The sequence below is a fragment of the Rhipicephalus microplus genome, unplaced genomic scaffold (genome assembly GCF_043290135.1).
Source record: "Rhipicephalus microplus isolate Deutch F79 unplaced genomic scaffold, USDA_Rmic scaffold_14, whole genome shotgun sequence".
Taxonomy (NCBI): domain Eukaryota; kingdom Metazoa; phylum Arthropoda; class Arachnida; order Ixodida; family Ixodidae; genus Rhipicephalus; species Rhipicephalus microplus.
The window spans coordinates 7,350,270-7,373,181 of NW_027464587.1; the positions used below are offsets into that span (position 1 = coordinate 7,350,270).

Genomic DNA, 22,912 nt, shown 5'->3' on the forward strand with positions numbered 1-22,912 from the left:
TATAACAGTGGCATCTTGCCGGTATTTAGCTATGGAACAGAAAACTGGAGACACACAAAGAGGGTCCAGCTTAAATTGAGGACGTTGCAGCGAGCCATGCAAAGAAAAATGATAGGTGTAACCTTAAGAAACAAGAAGAGAGCAGAGTGGATCAAGGAGCAAACCGGGGTTAAGGATATCGTCGTTAAAATCAAGAAGAGAAAATGGACATGGGCCAGGCATGTAACGCGTTGGAAGGATTACTGCTGGTCATTAAAAGTAACTGACTGGATTACCAGAGAAGGGAAGCGGGTAAAGGGAGACAGAAGACTGGGTGGGCAGATGAGATCGGGAAGTTTGCTGGTATAAAGTGGCAGCAGCAAGCACAGGGCCGAGTCGACTGGTGGAACATGGGAGAGGCCCTGGTCCTGCAGTGAACCTAATCAGGCTAATGATGATGATGAGCACCCAAAAACCACAATGTGACTACGAAAGATGCCATAGTGGGGTGGTCCAAAAATTTTACCACTTTGCTTGTTTAACAAGCACCTAAATAAAAGCACAAGGGTCTCAAGCATTTTCGCCTACATCGAAAATACAACAGGGATTCGATCCCGCTACTTAAGGGTCAGCAATAGAGCACCATAACCACTGGACCACCCTGGCAGGCAATAAAAAAGACGGTTTCGGTAAAGTCAGTATGCTCTGTTTTTCGTCCAGCTGTAAGGAAGCATGTTCAACTGTATGAGACATACTGCTGAAAATGTGACAGCATTGCAGAGTAATTCGGTTCTCTCCCGTTGTCTACTTCTTGATCTTCAGTGGCACCTTTCACTTGAAGACATGGTTAGCAATACGAAAAATGTGAACGACAATGCAACAACCCAAATTTGCATGTGACAACTCTAGCAAATTTTAGTTTACATATGGGGCATATAATGCCACATGCCATGGGCAGGATAATCTTTGTGTCAATCGAAAAAATAATCAACAGTATTCCGCTATGTAATGGATCTGTTTTCAGCCTAAGACATTGCTTGCACAAAGTTTCTTTCATTTCTTGTAAAAAATTTCGTTACTATGTATATTGCTCGTAGTTTCACGTGATAACATGCCCACTCATGTTTCTCCATTCTGTGCATTTGTTGTCCTGCATCATGTCGCTAGTTGCAGAAATTGCTAGGTGTGCCCTTCTATTCATGTCAATGTAAAGAAACAAACTGATGAAGTCAATAAATATATATAATTTGTTGTATATTTTTCAGCTTTATGTTCCTTATTCTTGCGCTGTTTGCAACAGTGCTGAACAATAAAGATTGTGCTCACTACAGCGGCCCACACTGCATTTCTCATTACGCACTTTAGGTTTATGACCAAAATCATTTTATTTATGAGCCTAAGTTACATGATGAGTATTTTAGTAGGCCTTTCTAAGGCTGTGATTAGCCTGAACGTTTGCCTGTGTTGCACGTGCGTCACTAGACAACACTTCGGAGTGCCTTAGACGTTAGGGCATAATAAAGACATATATTGTACACTCACATACAAGTGGAGTTAGGTGATAAACTGAATATTCCGTTGCACATGTGTGCGTGTGTGCATGTGTGTGTGCGTGCATATGTGGGTGTGTTTAGTTGTTAGCAGAACGTGCGAAGGTTAAATATAAATGTTAATCTTCAGGTTGAGTATATTTTAGCACACATACGAAGAGTCACACTCTTTCAAATAAAGTTTGAACCCCCCCCCCCCCAACCCCACCCTTGGCTACGCCACTGGGATGAACGCTCAGATTACTACGAGCGGGCGACGGTCTACGAGTGCGGCGTATCATCTGAGTCGTCTTTAGGCCAAACTCCGCTGCTGGCGAGACCGAAGGAAAGAATGACGCGCTAGCGCACTCGTGGCAACGGGCTTCTTCGCAAGCAACGAAGCATATCACTCGCTAGCTCCTCAAAACCGCGGACAGACATTTCATGCATCAGCAGCGGACTTCATAGTCGAGCTCGGCGGTATGATGATGAGTTTCACGGCTACAGTGTCAAACGAGCATGGCTGGGGCACGAATTTTTATATGTCCATCTCACATCATTAAATGAACTGCTAAAAAATTTCTGTGCCACCAGTCTCCTGTCCAGAACTTTGTTATTTAGGAAGAAGGCATAGGCTGTCATGCTGTGAGCCAGTTTTCTGGTGCAATGTAACCTATCTATACATAAAAAATGTTCAGTGAATATTTGTAATCAAGTACTTAATTATGTTAACTAAATTCACAATGGTCAGAGACTACATGCCTGAGAAGTCGAATATCACAATACAAACCTGAGATGAGATCACAATTTTTAAGTGTTTTAGACACATAAAGAGAAGTTGAAACTCTCAACACAGTTTTCCAATACTGTTTTTTTTTTTTAATAAGGCTCAGCCCCTCTACAAAGCTCACTAAAGACATAATTTATCTCTCATTAGGTATTCGTGGTATAGCCTCGAAAATTTTATGGAAGCACTGTAAGGCTATCCTTAGTGTCTGTGCCAATTTTTATAAATATCTAACAGGAAACAAAAAAGTTTGTGAAAAAAAGCCTGTCAAAAGCTTCAACAGGCTTTTGCTCACAATTGTGTTTTGGACATCGTGCGTTGCTCGTGGAAAGTGAAACACAAGAATGACTGGACGAATTTGGATGCAGTTTCTTTTTCCTAAATCCCAAAACATTTCTTGAAGGTCAATCTTTCAATTCTTTTAAAGACGATAGTCTTTTTTGGGGACCTTCGGCGCAAAAACTTTGGTCTGCCTGTCGGTCTGTAGATTTGTCTGTTTGTCCATTCTTAACAGCATCGGGTATTTGAAACGGCCGACCCCATCCGCTTCGCTCACCTATGTTGCTCAAGATTCGACGATCATACTTGTGCAATTGTCGATTAAAAAGCAATTACTGCATGTGTCTGGGGCACCATAACAACATGTATACATTCTGCATGTGCGTCTTTAACTAGAAAATGCATACATAAGTAATTTTAAGGACCGTAGCGCTTATCACGCTGCGCTTACCATCCAACACTTGCACAGAAAGGCGAGTGTTTCCAACGGTTTGCTAAAACGAGATGGTGGTGGCACCTACCCGTTGCCTTGCGTTCTACACCTTATCACCTCTGAGGCGGGCGCACATACCCGTCTCAGAGCCACGCGCTTTGTTTTTGAAAAAAACTACCAGATGGCGCTCATGTCTCATGTGCAATGTGACTTGATGCGCTCGTTCGCCTCCGCTGCACGCTCGAGGCACTCTAACGCAGCTCCTCCAGAATACCATTCACTGAATTTCTTGAGCAGAACATTAAATAAGTAGTTTGTTCACTCTCTCCACACGCAAGATTATCGTCTTTCGACGACATTTGTAGATTAAATGCAAATACTGGGCCAATTTTTTTTACCCAGTCTTTTTTCTAAAAGATGACTTGTACATGACATTGTTTGACAATGTGTGCGGGCAGCCATGATGATCTCTATAAAAAAAAATAGAAGTGATAAAACTTCTGGGATTGTCATATGATACCCAATAGTCTTCTGTTTAGTGAAGATCAACACCATTTGCAGCTTGCTGGCAGGTTTCGTTACAGTGCTAGGCTTTCCACGAGCAGACCATATAAATCGAACCATGTAGCATGATGTAACTTAACAACTACTCAAGGTATCATGATGAAACTGCATATTTCCCTGTTCAAGACACATATGAGTATGCATGCCAAATTTCATTGCCCTAAGTCAACAAACAAAAACAGTTTTTTTTTTCACGTCACCTCCTTTCTTACAGTGATTTGGCTGTGAACAGACATGGATTTGTTCGAATGCAGTTTGCTTCAAAGTGCAAGAGTGTGGGCCACATCGGTGAACCCACCTTGCGGGTGAAGTAAAAAGCCAACTTGAATTTCATGCTATGAGCTGCATGAACACCTTGATGTAAATTCAAGCTTTGCGAGCATATATGTAAGACAAAGCAACATACTGCAGCAAGCAACAGCTTAATAAGACACCACGACGTCTTGCAAGCTGTATCTACATACTTGTAGGTGTTGAAGAAAAATACGTTTACTGAAATATTGAAATGGCGGAAACTGCTGATGATGAGCGAGAACACTCAGACATCATTTCATTTTCTTACCAGCAATGCGGTGAGGAACATTTCTCGTCGGTCTTCCAGGAGCCCTGTTGATTTGGCTGCAACTAAAACAAGTGCATAATTGTACTCGAGAACATTTGTTGCATGCCTAAGTTGACCCTCGTAAGGTTCTTCGTTCGACAAAGTGCCTGCCTAAAGCAAACGATCCGCCAATAGGAGAAGTGGCTGCAGAGAGCTCCAGGAGTCCCCGCACTGACGTCACACACGAGCCACTTCAAGATCTCGAGGCCAATACATAGTTTTCTAAATGACATTAAAGGCAAATAGCAATTTATGCCAGAGTGAAAGTTCTATGTATTACAACGTCTAAAACAGTCAAAAGCAGTGCCTTACTTACCAAGAAATTAGGCTCAATGTATCACGCAACATGAGCCACACGTGATACATTCGCGAAATGATCCCAATGACATGAGAGTCTACAATTGATCACTAGTACTCAAAATAGTCGCATTAAAAAAAAGAAAGCTTTGTAGCACCAAGAGAGGTAATAAAATGCTGCTTGACCATTTCTGTTTGATTTATAGAAAAAAGAAAAAAACGACTCGCCTGGAGTTACTATGGGTAATGGGGCGAATAGTCTAAAAATTTCATTTTTGCCTGGTTAGGCTGGATAGCTGGTGTTGTCTAGCAGGGCTCAGTAGAACCAAGCAAGCAGAAAATTGTCAATGGCCGTTCTTGCTGCTGTGGCTCTCGCTACTTTCACTCAGCTGCTACTAGCCTCGACAGCCGCACAGCAAAGCCAGGCAACATTTTGCACGGCAACAGTCACATAAAAGTCTCCATTTTGAGATGAGTAATTTTAAGTGCACTAACACTGAGTGAACCACTAAAACGAGATTTCTTTTTCTCAAAATATACCCAAACTTCGAAATGACAAATTCAGATATAATGAAATATTGGTTATAACGAAGTAAATAAACAATTGTCTCGCAATAGATTTAGTGTTAAAAATAAACCTTTATCGCAAGTTTTTCGATATAACGAACTTGTTTTCATGTAAGATGCAAGTTATAATGAAGTTCGAGTGTACACATTTCTTAGGCACAAACGTAGCACTACGAGGACCAATATTTCAGCAATCAACATCAACTTATTATTTGTCTTTAGAATACCTTTGAAGATGTGAGCAAGCAAACCCAAAATCAGCCACACGCTGCCATGCTACTTTAAGAGCAACACGAATGTGCAGAAGCCCCGCCTGTGTAGCCTTTGCTCCAATGTCAAGATAAGTTGCATAGAACAAGTAGTTGCGGCCATACTTTTCACAGTTACTGTTTTATGCCTTTTACTCGATGCAGCTACATTAGAATGCGCTGGCACGAGGCAGCACGTGCGGAAATGAAAAAGTGTGGCTATCGGAACTCAGGCCGGAGCTTCCAGACTCCTTGGCCATCTTCCTGTCGATGAAACTCGCAGATCTTGCTGAGCAGGGCCTTGAACACCGACGCACTGGTGCCTCCCTGCACCTTGTGCTTGAATGCGGCCAGCACTTCCTGTGTGCTTGCCTGGCCGTCGACACTCGCTCCAAAGGCAACAAACGTCTGCAGATCTGAGAGCAGCTCGTCAAAGTTGCTCTCGCCTGTGTCCAGAAAAGCTTCGCACTCCTCGGCCGGCTTCCTGGCTCGGATGCAAGCTAGCAGCTCGCTCGAAGATGCGGGAGCTGACGAGGCCTCCTCTTGCGTGAACACGTTGGGTTCCCCCAGAAGTAAGCCTGGCTTTGTCGCAGGTCGCTTCAACGGAGATGACTGAGCCATTCTTGGGCCAAAACGAGGCCTGAAGAAAGATGGAAAAAAAGCTGTTCAGCAGTCTGAAATACCACAATAGCATGCTAAAAATAGTTCCTTGCCCCATCCATCAAGCATACCAGCTAAGCCAATAGTGCTGTATCGTGCTTATTCTGTTGCACGTGCCTCATTATGTGCCAAACATCCCCATAATTTTGGCAACCATCTCCAGTGCAATTAAAAAAAAATTATACTCGTCTGCTACATAGAAAACAGTGAATTACTAGAATATTACAAAGAGAAAAAGTGTTTTGGTAGTGTGCGAGTGCTTAAAATTTTACAGAACGTCATCCGAGTGTTATTTGTCAGAAAAATTCTTTTAAGGGGAATTGCGAGTTTAAAAATGCAAGTTCATGTCAAAAATTAGATATTTATTCTTTTTTATTAACTTAACAACAAAATAAAATTAAGATTGTAATTAAACTCAGATGTAGGTTGAAATCGCTTTTAAAGATGACAAGGTGGCTTCTAAATACTTAAAATAGCTTATTGTCTCGTGTTCTCTAGAAATTGTCACCTCCCATTGCACTTCGCATGAAGAGTTCACTAAAGCCACAAGCTCCAAATAGCAATGACTGCCAAGCTCTCATTGATTGATTGATTGATTGATTTGTGGGGTTTAATGTACCAATACCACCATATGATTATGAGAGACGCCGCAGTGGAGGGCTCCGGAAATTTCAACCACCTGGGGTTCTTTAACGTGCACCCAAATCTGAGCACACGGGCCTACAGCATTTCCGCCTCCATCGAAAATGCAGCCATCGCAGCCGGGATTCGAACCCGCGACCTGCGGGTCAGCAGCTGAGTACCTTAGCCACTAAGCCACCCCGGTGGGGTGCCAAGCTCTCATGACAGAAGAAATCACTAAAAAAAAGAAAACATGTTTTTGCTCCATAGTTCATAATAAAGGTTGCAGCGCAAGCACGAAGGTGCTAGAAGAAATGTGAAACGAAAGGCGAGGCAAGGAAAGCAAAGAGGACAACACGAGCGCTCGTGTTGTCCTCTTTGCTTTTCTTACTTCGCTTTTCATTTCACGTTTCTTCTAGCACCTTCGTGCTTGCACTGCAACCCTTATTACCACGGAATTTAACCAACTAGCCCAAATAGCCGTTCTTCTCCATAGATGAGCATTGACTTGTAATTGTGTTTTTCTGAAGATCAGATGGCATCAGTGGCCCTCAGTGACCAAGCTGCTTCACTACTGCATTTGCGATTAATTGCTCGTTTGCCTCTAACTTTTTATGCTGCATCTTTTTTTATTGTTGATATTAGTCAATATGCAATTGTGTTTTACTCTGGTACTTTGTATTCATTTTTTTTTTGTCATCCTTGATATCTGGTATGTTTTCGTTTCTCTTCTTGTACCATTCCTTTTCGTAGCTATATTTATGCACCAAAGTATATGATTCGATTCTTGTATGTTATTATCCACTGTCATTCTCTGATAATCACTGTTCTTTTCATCTTGCATCGTATTTTCGTTAGAAGATGTGAAATATGTTTTCTTCGTTGTTGTTTGTGCGTCATTACCTATAATATTATATTGTCTTTATAATATTGTTTTTTTTTTGCTTTATAGTTTGTTGTATTATACATATTTTTTGCATATATCGATGTACCTGAGCCCCTCCCCTCTATAATGCTTCTTGTAAGCCCTGAGGATATAAATAAATAAAATAAATAAATCGATCTTGTGATGCTAGAGAGCTTATATAAATTCACCATCATGTCTTTCGGACTTTGCAACGCACCTGTAAGGTTCGAACGAATGAAGGACAATATTCTCCGTGACCTTAATTGGAAGATCTGCCTGTGTTACCTCGATGACATCCTGGTCTTCGCCCTTGACTTCGACACATCCTTACGTCCCCTTCAGCATGTCCTTACTTGCTAGACCAACGTCGGTTTGCAATTAAACCTTGAAAAATGTCGATTCGCCATGCGTCAACTGACCATTTTAGGCCACATTGTCTGCAAGGACGACGTTCGTCCAAATCCCGAAAAACTGGGCGCTGTTACGTTTCCTAAACCTGCTATATTTAAAGAGCTTCGCAGTTTTATTGGCTTATGTTCTTGTTTACGGTGATTCATTCAAAACATTGCGTCTGTTATATCACTTCTCACCCAAATCCTCGGCGACAGTAAAGGCCTACCATGAAAGCTCGCATATAGCTCAGACCCGCGTCTTGTCCGGAATGTAATTTGGGGATAGCAAACGCGAGAAAAAAAAGCTTTCACCGGAGTATAGCCAGAGTAAAACAGAAAAATGCATTTATTGACACACTTCATTCATCGTCATCGTCAGACGCACTCTCTTCAAAAGCTCCCTTGTAAAAATGTTCTCCCACAGCCCATCATCCTCAGTACATCAAGTGCGTTCGAGATGGGGGACTTTTTCAACGCACGACAAACGAGCGCCTCAGGAATGCAGGCCCAAGCCTCGACAATGCGCGAGCACAGCTTCCCTGGCGAGGTCCATTTCAGCCATCCATCAGGGGTCACTTCTGGTTTTTTGGACCTCATCCACTCCAGATACAGGCGCTTGACATGGTCCTTAAATGGCTTATTAAGGCACACATAAAGTGACCGCAGCTGCGATTTCATGCCTCCTGGGATGATGACGAGCTCGGTGCAGGAGTCGCGCAGCAGTCGCTTTACGGAGTTGGTCATGTGAAACCAAAACCCATCGAGCACAAGCATCGAAGGAAGCCCCAGCAGTGCTCCGGGTCGCTGACACCACACGAACTTTATCCAGTCAAGCACTAGCGATTCGTTCATCCAGCCCTTGTCCTGGCATGAAGATGACATTTTTTGGGAACTTCTCCCCTTTCAGTGTCTTTCATTAGAACACCATGTAGGGTGGTAGCTTGTGACTGTGAGCAGTACAGGACAACATTACAGTCCCCAGTGATTTTTCGTTCCCAGTCTATCGCGCGATAACTTGCCAGGAGTCTTTCTGATGCACCATCAGCACCGAGGGCTTATCCAAGTAGACCGGAGTTTGATCCCCGTTGCCAATCTGGCCCAGCTGAAATGAGACAGCCTTGCACAATGAAAGTACATACTTTTGTAACTTTACAAGGTCCAGTTCATAGCTCTTTGGTAGCTTCTGCGAGATTGACATACGCCGACGCGGAAAGAACCCAGCACGGCACATGCAGAAAAACACCCAATGCTTGCTCGCTTTGAAATCTTCTGGCTGAATGCCTTTGTACAGGAGCAGCGAACTACACATCTCGCTGTTAACAAGCGAAGAGAAGGGAGATGGCCCGAAAGACAAAGTCTACAAGTTCTCGTGCCACGTCAGAAAAAGCGCCATTTTTCTGTCCGCGAAAACTTTTTCGCAGGCCACTGCAAGTAAAAAGGGCGTCCTTATGCTTCCCCCAACCTCGAATATTCCGCTCGTTGACTCCCAACTACAGCTTCACGGCACTGTTTCCAATGGTTTCGGCAGCACTGATAACTTTCCTTTTAAAAGCAGTAGAGTAATGCCTGCGTGCAGCTGACACGGCATAAAATCACAGGAGCAAAATCGTGACCATCATTATGGGTGCCAAGCTGCAGCAAAGGCCACTGCCCACTGTTGCACATGTGGGTCTGTAAGACTAACGCTTGCTACTGCCACTAACACTACCTAGCACCTAGTGCAGAAGGGCGCAAACACCTGATGATGATGATAGCACCACGTTATGCCAAAACCAAAACTAAATTTAGGCCAGAAATTCTTCAGACCTGCATATAGTACAGGGCCGAAATTTCGTACCCTAAGATCTAAAAAAAAAAAAAACACCTCGGGTTTTTACGGTATCATCGTGATCCCCTGCCTGCGGTGAGGCTTTTACCCCCTTGCGATGGCTTCTCACGATGCCACCCATTCTTTGCCATTTCGATCCTCAAGTGTCAACTGAAATCGATACATATGCCTGTCGTGTTTGCTGGGTGCTGCGCTCGTACAGTGTAAATCTGATCATACGGAATATGTCACGGCATACGTGAGTCTCACACTCACCAAGGCAGGAAGCAACTACAGCGTTACAGAAAAGGAGTGTTTGGCCATTGTGTGGGAGCTTGGCAAGTTTGGTTCATATTTATATAGCTGTTCCTTTGTCGTCGTTATCAATCACTATGCGCTATGCTGGCTTTCGACATTACAAGACATATTTCACCGCCTTGCTCACTGGGCGCTAAAAATCCAAGATTATGAGATACGAGTGGTTTATCGTTCAGCACGAACGCTGACGCCCTTATCCGTTTCCCTCTCTTATTAATGTTACTGCTGACTCTGCATGTGAGCCCACGTTGTTATCTCTCGACTTTGACACCAATGCTGTAGAACAATGCAATGACCCGCAGACTGTGTCTCTTCTCAATCATATCTTCGACATATCTGAAGTCCCAAAGACGACAAAGCTGCGGAGCCAAGTTCCACACTTTTCGATTTGTCACATGCTTCTCTATCGACGTAACTATGCACTAGAGGGACGCGAAATCTCCAACCTGAAGGTTCTGCGAACCTTCAGGTTGGAGATCTGTTCCTCTTTCCACGCTGAGCCACAGTGTGATCATGCAGGAGTCTTCGATACCCACAAAAGGCTTCGACATCGTCATGACTAGCGTTGCATGTATACTTTCTTCTGCACCTTTGACCACTCTTGCCACGACAGCCTTTGCCATGCCCCTCCAAACCATTCGAATGGGTTGTCATTAATAAGAGGGCGTGAGGCACGTGCTGAAATGCGGCGTCAGTGTGCGGGATTTTGATGGTGGGCATACGAGCCACGTTCACGTACAAGATTAGACACGAAAGCTCATGGCACGGGACACGAGCCGTGATGAAAAAACTGAGAGGATGAGCTAACACTGTGCTGTTGAAGACCTTTTCTATTCTGTGCCGCACTCGGAGCTATTCAAAATAGTTAGAACCTGTATTGAAACGAACGGAGTTCTAGCGTTCGAGAAGGCCGCAGGCGTATCTCTAGATAACTTTATGACGTTGTTGGAATTTTATCTTACCTCAACCTTTGTATCACATGATGGCAATCTTTACGTTCAGCGACAAGGGATCTGCATTGGCTCTTGTGTCGCTCCAGTGCTGTGTGACATGTTCTTATCCTCCTTAGACACTGCTTTAGCTCAAGCAATCGACGATGCAAAGGTGCTGAAAGTCTTTCGGTACGTGGACGACTTTTTAGTCATTTTAAACGATAACCCTCTGCCGACCACTAGTTCAGTGAATGATATTTTAGCACTTTTCAGACAACATGCTAACGGCCTTTCGTTTACGCATGAGCTTCTCACTGACAATAAATTGTAGTTTCTAGACTTAAGCATCATGTTCTCGGAACGACACGTGTGCTGGGCGTATCATCCACATTCGCGCAAAGAGCTTTTACTTTTTGATGCAGCTCATTCTAAACTTGTAAAAAGAGCCATTGCAACCATGTGTCTCGAGGGTGCGCTAGTGAAATCTTGCCATCACAGGATGCAGGATAGCTACTTGAATCAGGTTAGGCGGCTGCATTCAGCTGGCTATCCTAACTCTGTCATTGTATCCGCTTCGGAAACCCTCCTTCAAAAGTTCAAGGGCAAACGAAAATGCAGGCAGCCGAGGGATAAACGACCTATGGTTGTTCCATATGTTCATAAGGTAGCGCACAGCCTTAAGAACATGGCGAGCAGGTACAATGTGTCTGTTGTTTTTTCTGCGCCACGAAAGCTGGCTGGCCTATGCCCACGTATTTCTAAAACACCGAGCGCCTCCACCTGTGGAAAAATACGCGCTTTGATGTATGTGGTTTGCGTAGTGGGTGTGGTGTACTTAATCCCACTTAGTTGTGGCCGGGTTTAGATCGGCCAAACTGGACGGTGTTTGATCGTGAGAATTAGGGAACATGAGCTTTCAATTGAAAATAATTTTGGAGCACATTCGCCTACGCATTGCCGTTCCCGTTCTTGTGAGGCGAGGTTTTCAAGCGTTTCTGTCCTCGCCAAAAGCCCTATGCTCTGGCCCGTGAAATAATGGAAGCGTTCTGGATAAAGAAAAAAGGTGACTTGTGTATAAGTGACACGTCAGTCGTCTTGCGCAAGTCTGAGTCTGATTTTTGCGCTTCGTTGCTTGATTAGATATGCCGATTGAACGTCCTCAGTTTATGTCTGTGGTCATGTGACTAGATGAAATAGTGTGCTCTGCACATGCTTTCCTGCGTTTCTCCTGCAAATAAACCAGTTGCGAGTTGATGCTCTTTCTCTGTGATTTCTCTGCTCTTTCTCTGTGCACGTCTCCCATTTGAACGCGAGCGTTTTGTCTGGTAGCAGCTTAAAGAATAGCGCCGATTCATCCATATTAAAGATGTCATCAGGTGCGTAGTCTTCCAAGATGTTCTTCAGCTACAGCTGACCATTTTGCCACTGCTCCGTGCCGTGCCATCCACATCAGCAGCAGCACCTTCTACCAAAAAGTCCTTGTGGTAATGCCGTGCCTTGCCTTAAAAAACCAGTCAGCCATTGCTGCACACGAAGTTGTCATGGTTGAGCTGCGAGGCGAAAACCAGGGCCTCCTCCATGAGCAGGGGTCCGCTGATAGGCAGATTTTTTGAGCGTGCAGCTTTTGGCCACTTCACCAGCGCCTCCTCTACATCAGAAAATGCCGAACCGAGTAGCCGGCCCCTTTTCACAGTTGCAGCAGCACTGCCGAGCAACTTCTCTCTAGAATTCCAAATTCCACACACCGTGGTTAACGGCAGGTCCTTTTCGCGTGCCAGCGCAGATTTTTTCGCGCCACTTTTAATAGCACGAATTATGTCCCATTTCTCCTCTATTTTCAGCACTAGATGCTTTTGTCCCAGCTTCGGCATGACGCAAGTACGAAGCAGCACAAGCACATATACACAACACGTGAAAAACGACGCGAGAGCTGTACGACACGGATACACCAAAGAACACCTATGCACGGCGCCAAAGGAACAAAGAAAGCAAAGCAAGCGCACACCGTGTTTGGATGGATGGATGGATGTGGCTGTACCCTTTAGATCGGGCGGCGGCTAATGCCACCTAGCCGTAATACTTAGTGAACTAACCATTAGATTTATCTTTTTTTTTCCTTTAAATAGTGAGGTTGAGAATTCGTACTTTGCAGTGAAAGGTTTAATTTTCACTCGTGCCTTGAGTTTAGCCACCGATCAGATAACCTCCTTCTAGTTAAGTCTACCCACTTAAGGCCCATTTCGCCCTCCCTGTCCCTAAACCCCAGTGCTTTGAAAAACTCTGCGCCATCATCCTGACGTATAGGGTGAAGCCCTTTACACAACATCATCAAGTGTTCGGCAGCTTCCACTTCCTCTCCACACGCACTGCATGCCATGTCTACCCCTTCGTATTTGGCCCGATATGTCTTGGTTCGCAATACTCCTGTCCTCGCCTGAAACAGTAGAAAACTACCCCGAGTATTATCATATATTCTTTCCTTGGCAATTTCCTGCTTAAAAGTTTGATAGATCTCTAGTGTGGACTTCTTAATCATGCCCTTTCTCCACATGTCAGTCTCCGTTTCCTTCACTTTCTTCTTAACCGATAGCTCTTTTTGGTTTAGCCACCTGCTGTTTTCTAAGTATTTACCAGTCAATTTCCTGGTTCGCTTTCTCCAATTTGTCTGTCTGTGCAAAGGGCCATCGCGTGGACAACACCAGAAGCCTAGCCGGCCGAGTGCTTCTTGTTGCAGAAAAATCCAAAAGATGGCGCTCACTAACACAGCCGCTCATAGAAGATAAAAATGCGCACATAGAAGATATAGATGTGTATACTGACTCAACAGGCAAAATGATCATGGATATGTGTGAAAGGCATGATTTGATCATTTGCAACAATACCGAGAAGTGTGAAGGGCAAATAACATGGGAGGTAAGAAGGCTGCAGTCAACGATAGATTACGCACTGATGTCACATAAGGTGTATGATAAACTCAGGGGAATGCACATAGATGAAGGTGGCTCCAGAAGTCTGGGTAGTGATCACAAACGTATCAAGCTAAGTTTTGGAAGAGCAGCACAAGTGGGAAGAAGACAAGGTGAGCAACTACAGGAAAATTTTCATTCAGAAAGGCAAATAGAGATCGCTACTAAACAAATTGAGAAAGTAATCACTGAGGATAATAAAACTGTGTGGACATACACAAATATAATTAGACTGTTTGGGCTAGAGCTTGCTAAGGCACGTGACAAGTCACTCCGGAAAAGAAGACACAAGCCCAAGAGTTGGTGAGATGAGGAAGTTAAGAAGGCCATAGCAAAACGTCAGGAAGCCTCTAGGGAACACAGACATGCTAAGCACAGGGTGAACCGACAGATGATGCTGAACGAAAATGGGAAATCTTTCTAAGCTCTAGAAGGAAAGCACCCCTCCTGATCAATGAAAAGATTAGAAGAAAGTGTGCTCAGTGGCTGGCAGAAGTACATAAAACGAACAGAAAGACAGCTGCGAAATTTCGGAACCATCTACACTCCCTAAGAAATGAAACAAACCTAGAGCAGAGGTTTATAACTACAGCTCAAGGTGCTAAGCTAGAAGGAGACGAAGCTATTGAATATATAAGAACAAGGGTGACAGAAAATTTTCAACAAAGAAGTGCCTTATGCACCACAATTTTGTCACGGGGTCGTGACGTGGCCGAAGACAGGAGACTTTGCGTTGGAATTTAACTGTTTATTTGGGCGAATCGTCCTGCCACCTTCGGTAAGTGAGCTTTTGCTGTCAGGGCTTTGCCTGGTTGGCGTTGTCTTCGGAAAGCTCCGTCGCGGCTGAATGCTTTGGAGGATCTTCGGTAGTTCGTCGCACAGCAACCGCACCTCCATCGGTTGCTGCCCTTAGTTTCCCAGATACGGGCTAGGAGATCGGCCCCGCATTGGGCCAGAGTATTGCCGGGGGTGTGGTGACATGCGGCGGATGGGCGACAGCGAACGGCGAAAGTCCGATTACAGTAGCAGTCTTGGACTGATAGCGGCGAACAGAGCGTCGGCCGCCGATAAACTACTGAAGAGCGGCGAAGCTCGTTGGCATTTATACTTTTGCCGTCGAATGTTCTAGCGTTATCGCTGGCGGTGGCGTAGGTTCCAGAATAATGTGTACCATTCACAGAGTGGGCGTGATCTTATCGAAATGATCTACTACAGTCCGGAAGCTTCTCGAAAACTGCAGGCGCGGTTTGCGCTGAGAATCGTGTAGTGTTTCGGGACAATAACAAAACTTGGGAAATGGAACGTGGCATTGCCCCCCTCTGAAAAAGGCATCGTCCCGATGCTTTAACTAAAGATGAAGGTACAACAATAATGCAAGAAGGTACAATGAATAAATTACGATACAACAATAATAAAAAAAAAAACACTGTTTCAGTTTGTTAACGCGCATGAAATGGCTTGAGGCACGCGACATGGACGACTTCAGGTCGTGATCAGCGTCGTTGAGAGTTCGTGATGCTGTCGGGGACAACCTCGTAATCAAGTGGGCCGAGACGTCAAACCACCCTGTACGGTCCGAAGTACCGTCGCAGAAGCTTTTCACTTAGTCCACGTCGGCGTATCGGCGTCCACACCCAAACACGTTCACCGGGCTGGTATTGCACGAAGCGTAGTCGAAGATTGTAACGGCGGCTGTTGGTCGTCTGTTGATTTTTGATACAGAGACGCGCGAGTTGTTGGGCTTCTTCGGCGCGTTGAAGGTACTCACTCACATTGAGGTTTTCTTCGTCTGTGACGTTGGGTGACATGGCGTCGAGCGTCGTTGCCGGGCTCCTTCCGTAGACCAATTTGTATGGAGATATCTGCGTCGTCTTCTGCACCGCCGTGTTGTATGCGAAGGTCACGTACGGAAGAATAGCATCCTACGTCTTGTGTTCGACATCGACGTACATTGACAGCATGTCGGCGATCGTCTTGTTAAGCCGCTCGGTGAGGCCGTTGGTCTGTGGGTGGTACGCTATCGTCCAGCGGTGGTTTGTCTGGCTGTATGCCAAGATCGTTTGAGTTAAGTCGGCAGTAAATGCCGTTCCTCTGTCGGTGATGAGGACCTCCGGGGCACCGTGACGTAGGACGATATTCTCGACGAAGAATTTAGCTATCTCGGATGGATTGCCTTTTGGCAGGGCTTTTGTCTCGGCATAGCGGGTGAGGTAGTCAGTAGCTACCACGATCCACTTCTTGTTTCCGAAAGCCGACGTCGGGAACGGCCCCAGTAGGTCCATATCAATCTGCTGGAAAGGTCGGCAAGGTGGTTCAATTGGCTGCAGAAGTCCCGCTGGCCTTGTCGGCGCTGTCTTGCGTCGCAGACAGTCCCGGCATGTCCTCACATAACGAGTGACGTGGGTGGTAAGATGTGGGCAGTAGTACCTTTTTTGTATCCTCGCGAGCGTGCGAGAAACACCGAGGTGCCCTGCCGTCGGATCGTTGTGCAGGGTCTGCAGGAGTTCTGGTCGCAGAACTGAAGGCACCACAAGGAGGTACTTAGCTCGAAGCGGTGAAAAGTTTTTCTTTTGTAGAAGATCGTTTCGTAGAAAGAACGACGCAAGTGCGCGCTTGAATACCTTCGGGACTTCGGCGGTCCTGCCTTCAAGGTATTTTATTAGGGCCTTAAGTTCAGGGTCGGCCAGCTGTCGTTCAACGAAGTCGTCGGTAGTTATCGTTCCCAAGAAGTAGTCGTCATCCGGGTGGTCGGGTAGTGATTGGTCGACAGGCGCACGAGAGAGACAGTCGGCGTCGGAGTGTTTTTTGCCGGACTTGTAAAAGACAGTAATGTCATATTCTTGAAGTCTCAGGCTCTATCGTGCGAGGCGACCTGAAGGGTCCTTCAAGGTGGCTAGCCAACACAAGACGTGGTGGTCGCTCACAACTTTGAAGGGCCTGCCGTAGAGGTAGGGGCGAAATTTCGACGTAGCCCAGATGATGGCAAGGCACTCCTTTTCTGTTGTGGAATAATTTGCTTCTGCTTTGGATAGAGATCGGCTGGCGTAACTAATAACCCTTTCAAGTCCGTCAGCCCTCTGCACAAGAACGGCGCCAAGACCTACACTGCTTGCGTCAGTGTGTATTTCTGTCTCGGCGAATTCGTCGAAATGGGCAATGGAGGCGTCTGGAGGCGATGTTTAAGCTCCTGGAAAGCGTGTTCCGGATGCGTCTCCCACTTGAACTCCACGTCGGCCTTGGTAAGGTTAGTAAGAGGATCGGCGATGCGGGCGAAGTTTTTCACAAACCGCCTATAATAGGCGCACAGGCCCAGAAATCACCGCACCGTCTTCTTGTCAGTGGGCGGTGGGAAGTCGGCGATGGAGGCTGTTTTCCGTGGATCGGGACGAACTCCAGACTTGCTGATAACGTGCCCCAGAAACAAGAGCTCCTCGTACGCAAATCTGTACTTTTTTGGCTTCAGTGTGAGTCCGGACGTCTTGATGGCTTGAAGTACAGCTTCAAGGCGCCGAAAATGCTCATCGAAACTCGAGGAAAACACGACGACGTCGTCCAAGTACACAAGGCAAGTCTGCCACTTCAATCCTGCTAGTACTGTATCCATAACGCGTTGAAAAGTTGCAGGCGCTGAGCAAAGGCCCAAGGGCATTACCTTAAACTCGAAGAGGCCGTTCGGTGTTATAAACGCCGTCTTCTCTCGGTCTCTTTCGTCGACTTCGATTTGCCAATAGCCAGTCTTGAGGTCCATTGACGAAAAGTACTTGGCGTTATGGAGCAGATCAAGTGCGTAGTCTATTCGTGGGAGAGGATACACGTCCTTTATTGTGATTTTGTTCAGGCGGCGATAATCGATGCAGAAACGTAGGGTCCCATCCTTTTTCTTCACTAACACCACGGGGAATGCCCATGGACTCTTGGACGGCTGGATAATGTCATCCCGCTGCATTTCATCAACTTGTCTCTTCATGGCCTCATGTTCTCGCGTCGAAACCCTGTATGGACTCTGACGGAGTGGTCTGGCATTTTCTTCAGTTATGATGCGATGTTTCGTGATTGGGGTCTGCCGAATTTTCGATGAGGACGAAAAGCAATCTTCGCATGCAGGAGCAGGGCCTTGAGCTGTTCTTGCTTATCGTTCAGAAGTCTGGGATTGACGTCGAAAGCTATGGGAGGGGCTTGGTTCCTCTGAGCAGGTTCCGCAGAATCGGCGAGGGTGAAAGCACTGGTGGCTTCGACAATTTCTTCGATGTATGCGAGCATTGTTCTTTAGTTCACATGTTTGTTCTCATTGCTGAAATTCGTGAGCATAACCGTTGCTTTGCCTCCCCGCAGCTCTGCAATTCCTCTTGCGACGCAAATATTTCGGGTGACCAACAGATGCTGACTGCCTTCAACGACGCCTTCCAAGTCAGGTGATTTAGGAGCGCTGACTGAAATAATGACGCTTGAGCGGGGCGGAATGGTGACTTGTTCTTCCAGCACATTCAAGGCATGGATTCCTGGCCGCGTGCACAGCGGTAGTGCTTCTTCTGTGGATAGCGTTATCGACTTTGTTTTTAGGTTGATGACAGCACCATGGAGGCATAAGAAGTCCTTGCCAAGTATGACATCTCTTGAGCAACGCTGTAGGACTACGAAGTCTGTAGGATAAATACGGCCGTTAATGGTGACTCTCGCTGTGCAGATTCCTGCAGGCGTTACGAGATGACCTCCGGCTGTGCGGATTTCAGGGCCTTTCCAAGCTGTCCTCACTTTCTTTAACTTTGCGGCGAACGACCCACTGATGACGGAATTGTCGGCTCCAGTATCGACGAGAGCAGTCACACTAAGGTCGTCGATAAGAACATCTAGGTCGCTAGTTCACTGTCTTGCATTACAGTTAGGGCGTGGCGTCGGGTCACAGCTGCGTCGGCTTGTTCCACTGCTTCCATGTTGCGTCGTCCGGCCACCTTCGGTAAGTGAGCTTTTGCCGTCAGGGCTTTGCCTGGTTGGCATTGTGTTCGGAAAGCTCCGTCGTGGCGGCGCCGGCGTCGGAGAATCTTCGGTAGTTCGTCGCACAGCAACCGCACCTCCACCGGTTGCTGCCCTTAGTTTCCCGGATACGGACTAGGAGACCGGCCCCGCATTGGGCCAGAGTACTGCCGGTGGTGTGGTGACATGGCGGCTGGGCGACGGCGAACGGGAAGGACTTCATGGTGTCCATTGAGTTCCTGCGAGGTAGTCGGCGATGTCACGTGGCCGATCTCCTGGCTGTGGACGCGGTGCATTGACGGTAAAGCCACGCAGTCCCATCTGTCGGTATTGGCAACGGCGGTATGTGTGCCCGGCCTCGCCGCAGTGGTAGCAGAGCGGGCGGTTGTCAGGTGCACGCCAAACGTCCGTTTTCCTCGGCGCACTGCGCTGGCCCGCTGGGGAACGGTAGGACGTCGGTGGGGGTGGTGGCGGCGGTGGCGTCTGGCGACGGAAGTGCGACGGGGCGGCATTTTGGCGTGGACGGGGAGGAGCGTTGTGGTGCACTGCGGCGGCATAGCTCATAGTTTCTGGCTCGGGTAGCGGTGTTTGGGGAATTCGAAGTGATTGCCGAACTTCTTCTTGTACAATGTCGGCGATTGAATCCACTTGAGGCTGCGCCAAAGGCAACAGTTTGCGCAGCTCTTCCCGCACGATCGCTCAGATCCTTTCACGCAGGTCTTCGGAGTCACTGGCTTGAGCAGCAGCGCATTCTGGAGTCAGGCGACGATTATACTGTCTGGTGCACATGTCCAGGGTTTTTTCGATGGTGGTCGCCTCGGATACCAATTCTTGGACGGTGTTCGGTGGATTCTTCATTAGTCCCGCGAAGAGCTCCTGTTTGACCCCTCGCATGAGGAAACGAACTTTATTCTCCTCAGGCATGTCTGGGTCAGCGTGACGGAATAGGTGGGTCATCTCCTCTGTGAAAATTCCAACCTTTTCTTTTGGTAGCTGAGCCCGGGTCTCCAGTAGAGCAGCAGCCCTCTCTTTGGGAGCGACGCTCGCGAACGTTTGCAGAAATGCGCCGCAAAAGACATCCCACATTCGGAGCGTGGACTCCCGATTCTCTAGCCAGGTCCTTGCGGTGTCTTCCAGGTAGAAGTACACACGACGGAGCTTTTCTTCGTTGTCCCAGTGGTTGAGGGCGGCCACACGGTTGTATGTTTCTAGCCAGGTTTCCGGGTCTTCAAACGATGACCCATGGAACGTTGGTGGTTCCCTGGGTTGATGAATGACGATCACGGGCTGGGACGCTCCGGTTGTCATTGTCGCTGCAGTCGAGGTCATGGCCTTGGTCTTCCGCGCCTTGTCTTGTAGAAGCCCGTACTCCGGTGGGAGACCTTGCTGTCGGCGGCTTGTTCGCTGCTCTTGGGGGCTGGGTTTACGGCTTGACGGGGGCGTCCGGTACATGAACGAAGCAGCACCTCCACCAGATGTCACGGGGTCGTGACGTGGCCGAAGACAGGAGACTTTGCATAGGAATTTAACTGTTTATTTGGGCGAACCTGTGCCCGGTAAACAGAAAGTCCGATTACAGTGCCAGTCTTGGACTGATAGTGGCGAACGGAGCGTCGGCCGTCGATGAACTACTGAGAAGCGGCGAAGCGCGTTGGCATTTATACTCTTGCCGTCAAATGTTCTAGTGTTATCGCTGGTGGTGGCATAGGTTCAAGAACAATCTGAACCGTTCGCACAGTGGGCGTGATCTTATCGAAATGATCTACTACAGTCCGGAAGCTTCTCGAAAACTGCAGGCGCGGTTTGCGCTGAAAATTGTGTAGTGTTTTGAGACGATAACAAAACTTGGGAAATGGAACGTGGCAATATACAGGAATGGATCTAGTGGCACAATGGCTCCATTTTTACGAGAGTGGAAAAGGGTTGAGAAGAGGGTTCCAAGTAGTACATCAACAGGCCCAGGTGGCATTCCAATTATGCTGATAAAGACATTGGGTGCGAAGTTTAAACAGACTTTTAGAGAGGCATCGAGCCGAACAATAATCGATGGTGAAGTCCCTGATGGATGGAAACTTAGCAGGATGAGCATGATCTATAAAGGAAAGGCGGACAAAGATGACATAAACAACTACCGTCCTATAACAGTGACATCAGTGGTCTACAGGCTGGCGATGCAGACTATAAAGGAAAGACTGCAGGCATGGATAGAGGATGAGGGGGTGTGGGGGGAAACTGCAGAATGGTTTCCAGAAACACAGGAGGTTGGAAGACAATCTGTTCTCAGTGACGCAGTGCATCGAAATAGCAGAAAAGGAACTCAGGCCTTTGTGGCTAGCATTTTTGGATATCAAGGGAGCGTACGATAGCGTGGTTTAAGAGGACTTGTGGGGAATACTAGACACACTGGGTGTGGAAGATGGAGTCACCAATCTTTTAAAGGAAATCTATAAAAGTAACAAGGTAGTTATAAAGTGAAAAAAAACAGGTATCCAAGCCCACAGAGGTGAAACGGGGACTTAGGCAGGGGTGTCCACTGTCACCTTTGTTATTCATGATGTACCTACAAGGATAAGAGGCCAAATTGGAGGGTAGTGAACGTGGCTTCAACCTCTCTTTAGTGAAACAAGGAAAACTCATTGATCAGGCACTACCAGCATTAATGTACACAGATGATATAGTGCTAATGGCCGACAACAAGGAATATTTGCAGAGATTGATGGACATCTGTGGTAATGAGGGAGATAGGTTAGATTTTAAATTCAGTAAGGAAAAATCAGCAGTCATTATTTTTAATGATAATGAAGGTAGTGAGTGAGCTTAGAATACAGGAGGTCACACTAGAGATAACAGATAAATACAAATATCTGGGCGTATGGAAAAGCAATGGAACCGAGTACCTAAGGGAACACGAAATATACATGACGACTAAAGGTAACGACTAAAGGTATCAACTAAAGGTAGCAGGAATGTAGCAGTGATGAAAAATAGGGCACCGTGGAATTACAATAGGTATGATGTTGTGAGAGGAACATGCAAAGTGATCATGGTTACTGGGCTGACGTTCGGCAATGCGGTCTTGTGCATGAGATCAGAAGTTCAAGCAAGATTAGAAATTAAGCAACGTGGAATAGGTAGGCTTGCTTTAGGAGCTCACGAGAATACACCAAATCAGGGAGTACAAGGTGATATGGGATGGACATCATTTGAGGGCAGAGAAGCTAGCAGCAAGATAAAATTTGAGAAGCAATTGAGAGAAACGGGGAAGAAGCGTTGGGCTAGGAAGGTTTTCAGCTACTTGTACATCAAGATTGTCGATACGAAATGGAGGAAGCGAACCAGAAAATTGACTGATAAATACTTAGAAAACAGCAGGTGGCCAAAGCAAAAAGAACTATCGGTTAAGAAGAAAGTGAAGGAAATGGAGACAGACATGTGGACGTTGGCATGATTAAGAAGTCTGCACTAGAGTTCTAACGAACTTTTAAGCAGGCAATTGCCAAGAAAAGGATCTATGATATACTCGGGGTAGTTCTCTACTGTTTGAGGCCAGGACGGGAGTATTGCGAACCAAGACATATCGGGCAAAATACGAAGGGGTAGACACAGTATGCAGTGCGTGTGGAGAAGAAGAAGAAACTGCCGAACACTTGATAATGTTCTGTAAAGAGCTTGACCCTATAGTTCAGGATGATGGCGCAGAGTTTTTCAAAGCACTGGGATTTAGGGACAGGGAGGGCAAAATAGACTTTAAGCGGGTAGACTTAACTAGAAGCAGGTTATCTGATTGGTGGCTAAAGTCAAGGCACGAGTGAAAATTAAACCCTTCACTGTAAAGTACGAATCCTCAACCTCACTATTTAAAGGAAAAGAAAAAAGATAAATCTAATGGTTCGTTCACTAAGTATTACGGCTAGGTGGCGTTAGCCGCCCGACCTAAAGGTTGCAGCCACATCCATCCATTCAGCCATCATCATCAACACAGACAAGTGAGGCGAGTTTCGATCTCTGGGGCTTGCTGTTCTGTCGCGACGCCCAGTGGGGGACGACATGCCGC

At 46.5% G+C, this 22,912-nt stretch overlaps 1 protein-coding gene across 8 annotated transcripts in view; it reads right to left on the reverse strand.

The window, feature by feature from the left end:
- Positions 1-5,221: 5,221 nt before the first annotated feature.
- The window catches only part of LOC119181217 (DNA excision repair protein ERCC-6), a 794,400-nt gene continuing 776,709 nt past the window's right edge, over positions 5,222-22,912 (reverse strand). For all 8 annotated transcript variants that reach the window (XM_075882812.1, XM_075882811.1, XM_075882810.1 and 5 more), the window contains one exon: positions 5,222-5,924. In XM_075882812.1, coding sequence (XP_075738927.1) covers positions 5,504-5,924 — 421 coding nt within the window. In that variant the 3' untranslated portion in view covers positions 5,222-5,503. The remainder of the gene's footprint in view (positions 5,925-22,912) is intronic.